At 39.0% G+C, this 14,493-nt stretch overlaps 3 protein-coding genes across 3 annotated transcripts; all 3 read left to right on the forward strand.

The window, feature by feature from the left end:
* Positions 1 to 1,316: 1,316 nt before the first annotated feature.
* LOC128400347 (olfactory receptor 1440-like) lies at positions 1,317 to 3,474 on the forward strand (the record flags this gene model as incomplete). The annotated part of the gene is made up of 2 exons (XM_053362498.1): positions 1,317 to 2,247; positions 3,458 to 3,474. Coding segments are annotated over exons 1-2 (948 nt in total), but the record flags the coding sequence as incomplete, so codon positions are not given.
* Positions 3,475 to 5,445: 1,971 nt separating this feature from the next.
* LOC128400349 (olfactory receptor 6M1-like) lies at positions 5,446 to 6,390 on the forward strand. Its single transcript, XM_053362499.1, has one exon. It carries the CDS (start codon positions 5,446 to 5,448, stop codon positions 6,388 to 6,390), a length of 945 nt encoding a protein of 314 aa, XP_053218474.1.
* Positions 6,391 to 11,267: 4,877 nt separating this feature from the next.
* LOC128399684 (olfactory receptor 10A4-like) lies at positions 11,268 to 13,668 on the forward strand. Its single transcript, XM_053361349.1, has 2 exons — positions 11,268 to 11,895; positions 13,361 to 13,668. Exons 1-2 carry the CDS (start codon positions 11,268 to 11,270, stop codon positions 13,666 to 13,668), a joined length of 936 nt encoding a protein of 311 aa, XP_053217324.1.
* The last annotated feature ends 825 nt before the right edge of the window (positions 13,669 to 14,493 follow it).

A 14,493-nucleotide genomic window follows, 5' to 3' on the forward strand; every position in this document is an offset into this window, starting at 1 on the left:
TATGACCTAGGAAAACAAGATTTGAATCCCCACGCAGTCATAAAGCTCATTGGGTGCCCTTGGGCCAATCCCCGTCTCTCAGCGTAACCTATTTCACAGGGTTTTTGTGGGTACTAAATGTGGAGTTGGGAAATGATGTATGCCACTTCATGTTCCTTGGAGAAAAAATTAATAATAATAATTCCTTTGTGATTGTTGTCCATATCAGTTTTGTATTGGTGAAATCATCAGTATTTGTGGATGTTCATGAATTTTTAAATTATATTCCTATAGTAACCTTAGTACCTCAGGCTTGTACTCTGAACCCAGAAGGATAAATACTCACCCTCTATTATGCAATGGTCTGAAGAACTGAACACCCTTACTATATTTGAATGTACTTTGTTTAAACACCAACTTTGTTTGGATTCCTGTTGAGACATTTGGACGGCATGCATCAATCTGTATGTGTAAATTAAGATGGATGACTTGATGCTTCTTGTGTTGTTAATATAAGTTGACACCCCCCCCCTTATTCCTTGTATTTTTTTTCTTTTGCTGTGCTTTTGCTGCTTTTCTTTCTTTAATAAATTTGCAACAGAAACGCCATTTAACAACAGGTGTAATATTTTTCTATCTCTATAATTAGCAGTGATCATTACAGTGCTTCTGCTAATTACACTGTAGAAGTATTGTAAAGGGAGTTTCTTCATTCTGCTTGTTGTAGATCGGAATGGGCTCATTTATTTAAGTAGTTCGTTTCCAACATTAGAGCATATTGTAGCACATCCAGAGACAGTGTCACCCTTAAGTTGCTTGGTTTCAATGGGAACTGCAGGCAGCAGATTGAGTAGATTAAGGGTGATTTAAAAGAGAACATCCTACATGAAAACCAAGCTGCATGTCAACCACTAGTTTTCCAGAAAACAGCAGTACAGGGATTTTGACAGCATAGCAGCTTTTATTAAACACTTGTAATTAAGGTAAAGTGCTTCTCTTTTCTCTTTTTAGTGAACTGGTTCTTTTTTTAGGGACTGGGTCCCACATGGTATGAGGGCACTGAAAGGTTGACCATAAAGCCCACAGGAAAGGCCCACTGTCCCTGGTTAAGGGGACAGATATGGGCACTAGGACTGTGTTTAAAAACAAAATGAAACAAAAGCATTGTTAGGCAGAGACATATCCTACTGTGAGGCAAATCTCTCTCTGCACTTTCTGCAGCAGTTGAAGGAGACTGATGAAATTGAGCTTCCATTGTCTTAGCTTTGTTGACTAAATTGTTGCTCCTCCTCAAAGAGATCTGATGGTTTATTTCATCCTCCCACAGAAAGAAACCTATGGGAAGAGCAGGATGGAGAAATCAAACAACTGTCACAGAATTTATCCTGCTAGGATTTGAGGATCTCCCTAAACTGCAAGGTCTTTTTTTCCTGGTATTTCTGATTATTTACTTGGTGACCGTGTGTGGGAACCTTCTCATCACCGTGCTCATTGTGATTGACCGACGCCTTCACACTCCAATGTACTTCTTCTTGGGGAATCTGTCTTGCTTGGAGATCTGCTATAGTTCAGCTGTTCTCCCAAGAATGCTGACTAGTTTCTTGACCGGCTTGAAAGAGATTTCATTTGCAGGCTGTTTTGTGCAGTATTATGTATTTGCTTGCCTAGCAGGAACTGAATGTTATCTCCTTTCTGCAATGTCTTATGACAGGTACTTAGCCATTTGTAAACCACTGCGTTATGCAGTCCTCATGAATGGCCAGTTGTGCTTCCAGCTCTCAGCTGGGTCTTGGGTATGTGGGTTTTTGGTCAGCACCATTACAACCATTTCAATGTCATGGTTGTTCTTCTGTGGCCCCAATGAAATAGATCATTATATATGTGACTTAAAACCCATGCTAAAGCTCTCCTGCAGTGACACCTATTGGATGGAGCTCACAAATTTTGTTTTTGCCTGCACATTCACTTTGCCTCCTTTCCTGCTCACCATGACCTCATACATTTATATCATAGCCACAATCCTAAGAATCTCATCCACTACTGGAAGGAAAAAGACATTTTCCACCTGCTCCTCTCACCTGTTGGTGGTCAGCCTGTTCTATGGAACACTCATAATGGTCTATATGCTCCCAAGAGTCAGCATCCTAAGGCATCTTGACAAAGTGTTTTCTCTCTTTTACACTGTCCTCACGCCAATGGTCAACCCCCTCATATACAGCCTAAGGAACAAAGATGTAAATGAAGCTTTGGGGAAAATCCTTGGAAGATGCCCACCTTGCCCAATGCCTTTGAGAATCCAGTTTGGAAAACTGCAACAATTTAGTTGATAAATTAGATGTGGCTGTGATGATCTCTCATATTTAATGTTTTGCTTTTGTTTCTTGGGATAAAATGTTCTGCTGTGAGATTTGGAAAGTATGTATCAATGAGATCTGTACATGTTCCTATGAGACTAATGAGGTGCATTAGAATTGTGAGGGGGACCACCCATCAATACGGGGCCAGTTCTGATCTATATAGGAACATTTGCAGCTGGTTGTTATACCTGGTTATTTAATGTAAAAAACCACACATATCAAGCAGGACCAAAGAATTCAGCCCAACATTTTCCGCCGGGAATATGGGTGCGAAGGAACCCTTTTTGTGTGGAGGCGAATACAGTACATTTTGAAGCTTAACTTGTTAATATAATACATTTTGCCAGTGAATGATACCATTTTGTCTTTACATTAAAAAAAATGTTTTCCTGTTATTGGTGGAAAGTTAATAAAGAAAAGGCGAATTCCAGACCTTTTTCTATATCACTGATTGCTTGCTTTCTCCACTTCCTTGGTCCATTTAATTACTTATAAAGATTGCTTATCCCTGTGGCATGAAACCAGAGGTTTATACAGAAATGAGACAGCGCCTGTGAAATTGGCTTGTCTGCCATCTATTAAACTTCCAGAAGCTGGGGAACAATTTCATTTTATCTCCTAAAAACATGTTAAGTGCAAATATTAATTCTGGGGGATAGCTGTCAAATGTAGTTTATTTATTTATAATTATGCATATTTATTTATTAAATTTGCATACCACCCTTCATCTGAAGATCACAGGTGGTTCAGGGTATAAAAAATAAAAAAGGAGAAGACAAAACAAAGGACAAAAACAGCAACAAACTAATAACCCCCCCTCCCAAAAACACATTTAAAAGGACATAGAATGTTAATCAGACAAAGCCAAATGCTTGGTTAAAGAGAAACATTTTTGCCTGGCTCCTGAAGATATGTAATGAAGGTTGCAGGCAAACATCCCTGAAGAGAGCATAACACAAAAGAGAAGCCACTGCAGAAAAGACCTATTTTGTGCTGCCACCCTCTGGACGTCCTGTGCAGTAGACACATGAAAATAGGTGTCAGGTGATGGTCTCAGGGTCCAAGTTTGTTCATACAAGGAGAGGTGGTCCTTAAGGTATTGCAGTCCCAAGCCATTTAAGGTTTTATAGGTCTAAACCAGCACTTTGAACTGGGCCTGGAAACTAATTGGCAACCAGTGCAGTTGGGTCCTCAAGATTGGTGTATTATGCTCAAACTGTCTTGCCCTGGTGAGCTACCTGGCTACTAAATTCTGCACCAGATGAAGTTTCCAAACCATCTTCAGAAGCAGCCCTATGTTACATTGCAGTAACCTAACCTAATTGGTTACCAGAGCATAGGCAATAGAAGTTAGGCTATCCCTGTACAGATAGGGGTGCAGCTGGGCCACCAGCCAAAGCTGATGGAAGGCATTCTGCACCACCAAGGCCACCTCAAGCGACATAGATCCAGGAGTCGCACTAGATCCAGGAGTAGCTCTAAGCTGTGTATCTGCTTGTCCATTTGTGAGAGGAATATGCCTATTTCTCAGATTCTTTTTTAAAATGTATCTTAGAATTGTTGAGACCTAGAACAAAGAGTTTTCTTCACTTATAATGTACAAATAATGTTAAAGGATTGCATCTAATCTTAGTCATACGTAGGCCCATTGAAATTAACAGACATGACAACTGGTCCATCCATTTCAGTAGGACTACTATGAGTAGAATTTAATGACAAACTTACGTTTCCAATTAATTCATATAGTTTTATACTGTTTTAGTAATATTTCATTAATATGTATAAATTTGATTAATATATTTATATTAACTAAAATATAACCCCCAGATGTTTCTGCTATTCCCTAACTATCCATAACCAAATTGGACTTTAATAGTCCATTCTGACTCTCAGTTTTTACTGGCAAAATATCTGGTTTTGCAAAATTAACTGTAAACCAGACACCTTTCCATATCTGCAAATAAACTTATTTTATGAATCACTGAACAAGTATGAATCCCTTTAATTCCAGAATCCCATCTGATTGTTTCAGGAAACAGCTCCATAGAAGTACAATGTCTTTCTGTAGTCACAACTCAGTGGATTAATCAAAAGAATAATAATTTTGAAAAGATAAAGTTGGCATTCACTTTGGAATTGAATCAACTTTTTGCCTAGGGTGAAATTGCCTGATTACTCCCTCTGGGATGAAACCTGCTTAGATGTTTGAGTTTTGAAACATAAAAAGATAAAGTCACTGAGGTCATGTTCTGTTTCATCAGGTGGAGATGTTTCTGAGCCATGAACTGACAGAACACAGAACTTTGCTTTTAATTTCAGAAGGGTAAAATGCTTCTAAGGAAATTTTCATTCCCAGATTCTTGTAGGAAGGATGAAAATCAGCTAAATATCTTGGTTTGTAAACTATTAAATGAGGGTGGGAAAGTCAAAGCTAAAGTTTAATGCACTACTCTTAATTCCTTCACTTCAGTTAAAATAATGTGTAGGCAGTAAAATTGCTCAGTATCTAATTATTAGGTTCATGAGCATTTACCTTCTTCCTAAAAGAACATACTGTAACATACTATTTTCAAACTTCTTTATTTAGTTGCTGCCACAATTCTTAAATAGTGCTAGAAGTTTATGCTTGATTCTTCATGCTTAAATAGAATCTTAGATACAATTGGAAAGGCATATAACATAGAATTCCAAGGACCCAAGTAAGAGGTGGAAGGAAATCTGGTGCAAACAAAGTAGCAACAAAATAAGTAGATAAGTAACATAATATTAAATTTCTCTTTATTTATGCATACATGTTAAACATTGGAATGTTCATAGTGTCCAATTTTATTGTGAATATTGATGTGTATGAAAAGGATGGCTGTAAACTAATTGAAAAACCAATAAAGATGTCTATAAAAAAATAATAATGAATGGGGCAAATGTGCCCCTTAAGGACCAGGTGCTCAGCCTGGGAGTCATTTTGGACTCATAGCTGTCCAGGAAGGCACAGGTCAATTCTGTGAGAGAGCTGATAAGATGTGGGACTTTCTATTTTTAAAGTATTAATTCATCAATTGCCTTTGTTTCATGACATTTTGATCCTTTCTTATTTGCAGTTTGCACCTAAATGCATCCAGAAAATTACAGCACATTTGATGAGTTTGTTCTTCTGGGCATCCCAGTTCCCAATCACTTAGTGATAATCTTCTTCTATCTGCTTTTACTGACATTTGCATTGTCATTGTTGGGGAACTTGACCATTGCGGTTCTGGTTTTAGTTCATAGGCCAATGTACTTCTTCCTCTTAAACTTGTCCATCCTGGAGATAGCATTTACATTATCCATCACCCCAGTCACACTTTCTAACCTCCTCTCAAAAACAAAAACAATATCATTTTATGGCTGCATAACTCAGTGCTTCCTCTATTTCTTCCTCGAAGTGGCAGAGTTTGTGCTCCTGGCTGTCATGTCCTTTGATCGCTATGTAGCAATATGCGATCCACTACGCTATGCTTCAGTCATGAGCTTCAGGCTCTGCTCATGGCTTGTTTTTTGTTGGTTGGCAGGATTCATTTTTGTGATTTGGCCTGTTTCTGCTATATCAAAACTATCATTCTGTGGCTCTAACATCATCAATCATTTCTTTTGTGATATTGAACCACTCCTTGCTCTCTCTTGCTCCAGTACACACCATATTGAGTTTCTAGGTTTCATAATTGCTATAATTGTACTTCTGGGATCTTTGGTATTAACAACAGTGTCCTACATTTCTATCATCACTGCGGTGCTGAGAATCCCATCAGCTACTGGGAAGAAGAAGGCCTTTTCCACTTGTGGTGCCCACATCACTGTAGCTTCCATCTACTATGGAAGTGCCATATTCATGTATCTGAGGCAATCAAAGGGATCATCCCTGGATCTCAAGAAAGTGGTGAGCATCTTAACAGCGGTGATAACCCCTGTCCTCAACCCTTTTATCTACACCCTGAGAAATGAAAAGGTGAAAGAGGCCCTGAGAGACTTAATCAAAGGAAGGTTGCATTCAAATGTACACATGAAAATAAATAAATGATGGAAGGAATATATGTTTCCCATATCTTTTTTCAAGATGTGGCTGAAACAATCTCATGAATCCATAACATGGGGTGGGCAGGGCAGAGTGGTGGTGCTACTGTTCTGGCAGTGCAGTGGCAATGATTTCTCCAGGATGGGGATGGAGTTGTGTGGTGGAGAAATTAGGGGAACTCCAGCTTTGCAGTAACATCCTATAGGTATGTCACCAATCTAGAGTTGCCCAGCCTTTGCCCCTGCCTCACCTAATCCCAATACCATGCTGACATCAAAAAGGTGTAACTTTACTTCTCACTTACTGGTGATGAGATTAAAGAAAGTTCACATGAAACATTGGCAAAGACTGTAGGACTCCACTGCACTTCTTTTTTTATTTTCCAAAATGAAGTTTTATAACAACTTTAGAAAATAATAAAGCAGTCACAGAGTGATTCAGAAATGGAGAGAAATGAAGACTGGCAAATGGGAAACTGAACGAACATGAAATTTCTTCCCTAACCCATACTGGATGATAGATGATGATGGTGATGATTCCATTAGATTCCCCCATCTTTTCTCAAATTCTACACAGCTTAATATTTTGCAAATTTTCAGTTGGTCTTAATACATGATTTCCTCATTTTTTAAATGTGGTTTTATTTAACAAGACTTGTATACTGCTTGGTCAAAAACCAACCATCTCAAGCCCATTTACATAAAATGCTATCTGAAGCACCAAAAGGTCTAACATGGCAGGAAACATTTTGGGTTGTATCCAAACTTAGTAATGCTTACAACAGATCCACTAAATTTAATGATATTTAAGTTAATCATCATTTATGTGGGTCTGTTCTAAGCACAGCTACATTTGGACCTAACACTTTACAAATATAGACCAATGGAGTAATCCTATGGCAATATTTGAAGAACTGGACAAGAAATACATAGATAAGTAAGTTCCCATAAATATCGAGCATAATATACAATATTGATTCTTTTTCTTTCTTTCATAGTAATGGGATTGAAACCTGGACTGCCCCACACCCTGGATATCTGGGTCCCAATAATATGTGTCCGCCTTACACACAAACTTTGGCCCTGTAGATATAAAATATGAGAATGGGTGTATGTATTGGGGGAGTATAACTCTAGGACTTCATTAACTATGCCTTCGAGCAATCTGCTATTAGTCCCTTTAATTAGATCATGTTTCCAATTGGGGAGTTGGTGTAGATGTTTATTAAAGACTGAGAATTGGAATTACAGTTTCTTTACAATTAAAATAAACATTGGAGAACCGTTACAGCAATATATGTTTTCATAAAGTAAAACCCTAACCCCCAGATGTTGCGCCCGGTGCGGCCGGCCCCCCTGCACCCCCCACGCTACGCCACTGGCAAGAGGTGGGGATTGATGGAACTGCAAGGGTATTGGAGAGTTGACAGAGTTGTGAGGGGATGGTGGTTGAAGGTAAAAAAAAAAGTAAAGGACCCCATGGCGGTTAAGTCCAGTCAAAGGCAACTATGGGGTGCAGCTTTCAGGGCGAAGGAGCCAGTGTTTGTCCACAGACAGCTTTACAGGTCATGTGGTCAGCATGACTAAACCGCTTCTGGCACAACAGAACATTATGATGGAAACCAGAGGGCACGGAAACACTGTTCACCTTCCTGCTGCAGCAGTATCTATTTATCTACTTGCACTGGCATGCTTTTGAACTGCTAGGTTGGCAGAAGCTGGGACAGAGCAATGGGAGCTGAATCCGTTGCAGGGATTTGAACTGCCAACCTTCTGATTGGCAAGCCCAAGCAGCTCAGTGTTTTAGACCACAGCGCCACCTGATCAGTGAGGGGATGGTGTATTTTGGCAAGGTGTAAAGAAAGGGGTTTTGATGATGGTGGGGGCTGACCAGGTTGGCAAGCAATGCGAGCAAGGGTGGTAGGCCCCAGTAGTGTCTATATCAATGAACAGAACAAGCAACTGTTTGATCCTACATGAATAAATATTAAGTAATATCTGCTGTAAACAATACTAATAATACTTAGTTGTTTAACAATTATGGTGAATAGTTGTAAGCAACTAAAAGAACAGGATGGAGCCTCTAGTGTCCATTGTAGCCATTTGAAGATTTGAATGTGGCAGATGATTAATGATTTTTTTCAACCCATCAAAGGAATATATATGTATGATTTTTCTTGGAGATCCTAAACAATTAATCAGTTATCTCTCTAGAGGGCCAATCTCAACAGATGCAAGAAAGGTTGAAAAGTGACTATGGGGAAGGATATGGTGGTGATTCTTCCAAACAGCCTGCTTTCCCTGATAAATAAAAGGTAGAAATCCTCACACTAGGGTGTATTTTAAATAACCATACCCTTCTAGATTTTTAGTAATAGGTTTCCTGACCACTTTTGCCTTGGTGTTGTACCACAGATATCATTGATTTTTGAATAGTGAGGAACAGATGGAGCACAGAAAGCTTTGTGCATTTATAAAGGTGTTATTTTGTAGACAACATGGGGTATTAATTTTGGATTGTAGATGACATAGGATATTCTACTGCAATGACTTCAGTTTTGTAGCATAGACTTTTAAGAAAATGTCTGTAAAGGCAGATTATTTTAGTGTCCTACCCAACTATCTATTTAGAATGAAAAATACACCATTTGTTTCATTCTTCATATGTCACTAATCCCAAAATAATTAAGTCAAGTAGAAGAAGAAGAAGAAGAAGAAGAAGAAGAAGAAGAAGAAGAAGAAGAAGAGTTTGGATTTGATATCCCGCCTTTCACTCCCTTTAAGGAGTCTCAAAGCGGCTAACATTCTCCTTTCCCTTCCTCCCCCACAACAAACACTCTGTGAGGTGAGTGGGGCTAAGAGACTTCAAAGAAGTGTGACTGGCCCAAGGTCGCCCAGCAGCTGCATGTGGAGGAGCGGAGACGCGAACCCGGTTCCCCAGATTACGAGACTACCATGGCTAACCACTACACCACACTGGCTATTAAATATTAAGAAACACAAGTATCTTAATATTTGTGTTTCTCCCACAGCTCATCTTGGAACATCCACTAGGAACATCCACTAGCATACTAGTGGGAAATGGTAACACAGGAGTACTGCAGGAGACTGTATGGCTTGGACATAGGCTAATGCTGTAGTCTGATACCCTCTTACCTGTGAGCATAGATAAACATAGGATTTCAGTGTTAGTTAGTCCCTCAAGCCTTGATATAAATTATATGGATTATGTATTTCTGAGATTGAATGCACATCTACATAGTTCCTGGAAATAGCCAGCATTTCTGACACTAGAATGCATAGTGGTTTCTGCTTCGGAACACATTTGACTGAACTGTGAGCATTTTGTCCTTCACTCCTCTGCCTAATCACTCTTGGTGGATTTACACTGTGGTAAGTATTTTCTAATCATCATGATTACAATCATCATGATGTCAGGTAGTGAAATAACTAATATTGGTTATTTATTTATGTATTTATTTATTATTATTTATCAAAATTCTATACTGCCCTTCATCTGAGGTTCACAGGGTGATTTACAATATAAGAACACAAAATATATACCATAGCATCAAACAAAAAATATCCCCCATTTAAAATGCCATAGATTATTTAAATAGCCAGGTGAGTCTTCCTGGGAGAGTTATGGACATGAGACACATGACACATGCTGGTTTAAATGTATGTATTGTTGTGAACTTGGAGGGTTAGCCTGCATGGTGCCTGAGTCCCTTCTAATTTCTGGGGTCCTGGGACCTGCAAGTGTTAAAAATCCAATGGAGAATTGCACTGTTGAATCAGCCAGGCAATATTCTTGTTGAGTTAATGGCCACAAGTATGGTCATCAGTATAACAAACGAAGTGGCTTTGTGCTAGAGAGTACCTTGCTGGTAGTGAGGAAAAACAAAGACCAGGGCAGTTGCGTATGTATGAGCTGGACTAGAAGCAGACAAAAGCCAGAGAGTGAGAGCCATGTTTGTTTCCTGTTTGATCAAAAGGCTGTGAATATGGGAGAAGCATGACCTTTTGGGGTGCTTAGGCTCAGGTTTTATATATGTGTAAACCATAGATCATGCAGCCACCACTGTCTCCGCTGTCCCTCATTCCAAGGAAACCGAACCCTGGGTAAGTGCCTCAAACTCCTGGAATCTTGCGCCTTTCAGAGATTGGGGTAGCATGTGACAGTATGCATGGGGGGGGGGTTGCCTAAAATATTGTAAATTCCTTTGAGTTGTCATGGCAAAAAGCAACTAAGAAATGTAAATAATGATGATTCAATTGAAACTCCAAAAATCACATTACTTTCGTATTTTCTAAATGGGGAGCAGGGGTTTGTATCTTGTTCTTCTTAGCTTAAAATAATTAGGAAGCACCAAGTGGTATGTATTCTTGCTTGCGCATTTCTAAAACATTAGCTGCTTCACATGACCAGGTTAGCTTTCTTGTGCTTGTCTGTGTCTGGAGTGAAGGAAAGTCTTCCATTAGAACTGGTAAGGAGAGCTTACACAGAATATTGCCTTTGCCAAAGCCCATGGACATAGGGGGAAAGAGCTAAAAGGAGCAAAATAAAACAGAAACAAAACAAAACAAAGCAAAGTGATGTGAAACTTTGTGGGAGACCTGATCTGACTTTATTGGCATCAGACTTCAATTTGAAGAGGAGTAAAGTGCCATCAAACACCTAACTTTGCTTCATTTTTCAGCCCCCTCCCAAGTGCTGCTGCAGGCACAATGTTTACTGTCATTATTCACTATCAACATGCATTTGGGTACCATATATTTACATTTTTTTCTTATTTTAATTAGATGCAACCTGCTGTGGGGGAAAAAGAGTTTTTCTGAATGAGGGAAAAGATCTTGATGATAATGCTTTGAACTATAAACATGGATGGTAGGAACCAGTCGTCTGTGTCTCAATTCATTTTTGAGCCGTTAACTGATGTACATTCTATAAAGATCATCCTATTCCTGCTGGTGCTGACTTTGTACCTTATGATCTTGATGGGAAACACTTTCATCATCATTGCTACTTTAACCAATTCTGCTCTTCATTCCCCCATGTATTTCTTCCTTCGGAATTTATCTGTCTTGGAGATTGGTTACACCTCGACAATAATCCCCAAATGGCTCTCAAATCTTCTGTCGGAAGACATGAGCATCTCATTCATTGGCTGTGCCACACAAATGTATTTCTTTGGTTCCCTCGGAATAGCAGAATGTTGCTTGTTGGCCGCCATGGCGTATGATCGCTACGTGGCAATATGTCACCCTTTGCATTACACAGTCATTATGAACAAGACCATTTGTCTGAAGATTTCTGTGGCCTGCTGGCTCACTGGAGTGCTGGTGGTTTTGGTACCAGTAACATTCATATTCACTCTACCTTTCTGTGGGCCCAACAGGATCAACCACTTCTTCTGTGACCTTCCACCACTTCTGAGTCTTGCCTGTTCAGACACTTTTAAGAATGAGATCATAATGTTCACTGTCACTGTAGTCTTCATAATGCTACCCTTTATGCTTATTCTCTTTTTTTTTTTGTAAAATTTGTATTGGTTTTTCAACATATAATATAAAACAATACAAAAGACAAACACAAACAAACAAACATATAAACATGTATAATTTCATAAATTTTTTCATATACCCAGTTTCAGCGACTTCCCCATGCCTCCCTTTTCTGCATCCCTGTTTTGAATTTTTTCCAGCAACCCCTGGTCCCAATTACTTATTAGTTCCTTTCTATAACCTCTTTCTTTCCTCTCCAATCATTTATCGCTGCAAATCTGTTATGCTTTACCCCTGACATTTTAACACTCAATAATTTTACAAGAATTTTTAAGATAAAGTTTAAATTTCTTCCAATCTTCTTCCACCGTCTCTTTCCCTTGGTCACGGATTCTGCTCGTCATCTCTGCTAGTCCCATATACTCGATCACCTTCGTCTGCCACTCTTCCAGTGTGGGTAGTTCTTGTGTCTTCCAATACTTTGCTAGTAGAACTCTTGCTGCTGTTGTAGCATACATAAAAAACATCCTATCTTTCTTTAACACCAATTGGCCTACCATGCCCAGGAGAAAAGCCTCTGGTTTTTTGTGAAAGGTACCCTTAAGCACCTTCTTAATTTCGTTATATATCATTTCCCAGAAGGCCTTAATCCTTGGGCACGTCCACCAAAGGTGATAGAAAGTACCTTCAGTTTCATTACATTTCCAACATTTATTATTGGGCAAATGATAAATTTTTGCAAGCTTGACTGGGGTCATGTACCACCTATAAATCATTTTCATAATATTCTCTCTTAAGGCATTACATGCCGTAAATTTTATACCGGTGGTCCATAACTGTTCCCAGTCAGCAAACACAATGTCATGACCAATGTCCTGTGCCCATTTAATCATAGCTGATTTAACCATTTCATCCTGTGTATTCCATTTCAGCAGCAAGTTATACATTCTAGACAGGTTCTTCGTATTGGGTTCTAACAATTCTGTTTCTAACTTTGACTTCTCCACCTGGAAGCCAATTTTCCTGTCCTGTTTGAAGACTTCATTTATCTGGTAATAATGTAGCCAATCTCTTACTTTAAACTTCATTTTCTCATAACTCTGTAATTTCACATTTCCATCTTCTTGTTCTACAATTTCCCAATATTTTGGCCATTTAGATTCCATATTAAGTTTTTTAACTTCCTTAGCCTCCATTGGTGACAGCCACCTAGGGGTTTTATTTTCCAACAAATCTTTATAACGAATCCAAACATTATATAATGCTTTCCTAACAATATGGTTTTTGAAGCTTTTATGAATTTTTACCTTGTCATACCATATATATGCATGCCAACCAAATCTATTATTGAACCCTTCTAGGTCCAAAATGTCTGTGTTCTCAAGAAGTAGCCAGTCTTTCAGCCAGCAAAAGGCTGCTGCTTCATAGTAAAGTTTTAAGTCCGGCAGGGCAAACCCCCCTCTTTCTTTCCTTTATGCTTATTCTCATCTCCTACACCCATACTATCATGAAGATGTCCTCTGCCACCAGCAGAAGCAAAGCCTTCTCCACTTGTTCTTCTCACATCACAGTGGTAACTCTGTTCTATGGAGCTGGAGTTTTAGCATATTTAAGACCTAAATCTGATTATTCAGTGGAAACTGGCAGAGTGCTCTCATTTTTTTACACTGTTGTTTGCCCTATGATGAACCCTTTAATCTATAGCCTCAGGAACAAAGAAGTGAAAGATTACCTGAAGAGGCTGATGGTCAGAAAAAATATTTTTTCTAGATTGTAAAGTTAATTCTACCTTTTCTTTACTATTCTATGTCATACCTAAGTACTGCAGGTCATTAGTATCTGTATGTATACAGAATTATACACATTGTAAAAGGAAAGGATGAAACAAACAAACAAAACAACACTGAAAACAATGACAGAATCCAGGTGGAGAAAGTTTTTAAAATATAAAAATTGATTTCAGCCAGAGAGTTACACTGGTCCTTGGTTTTTTTTTGGTTTTTTTTGTTACGTCATTTAAATTAATGAGACATAAACTTGATTTGCTTTACCTGGAGTGTGCTCTAAATGAAATATACAACTCTCTTGCTACAACAACTTCACTCATCTGTTTCTGAGGATGGTATGGGAACTTCAGTTGGTGCAGAATTCAGTGACCAGGTTGCTCTCTGGAACGACTTGGTTTGAGCATAGGACACCAATCCTGCCCTAACTGCAGTGGCTGCCATTTAGTTTCGGGGTCCAATTCAAAGTGCTGGTTTAGACCCATAAAGCCTTAAATGGCTCAGAACTGCAAGACTTCACAGACAGTCTCTCATGTAAACCAACCCAGTCATCGTCTGAAGCCCTTCTCCATGTGCCTGCTCCATTTGTGGTCCAGGGAATGGCAACACGAGAATGAACCTTTTCTGCGGTGGCTCCCCATTTGCAGAACACTCTCCCCAGGGAGGTTCAGCTGGCACCTTTATTATACATCTTTAGGCACCAAGCAAAAATGTTTCTCTTCCATCAGGTCTTGGGCTGATTAACAGAGTATGTCCTTTTAAATATGTTTAGGAAAGGGGGCATTATTTTGCTTTGTTTCTGCTCTTGTTTTTAGTAT

Source organism: Podarcis raffonei, chromosome 13 (assembly GCF_027172205.1).
Source record: "Podarcis raffonei isolate rPodRaf1 chromosome 13, rPodRaf1.pri, whole genome shotgun sequence".
NCBI lineage: Eukaryota > Metazoa > Chordata > Lepidosauria > Squamata > Lacertidae > Podarcis > Podarcis raffonei.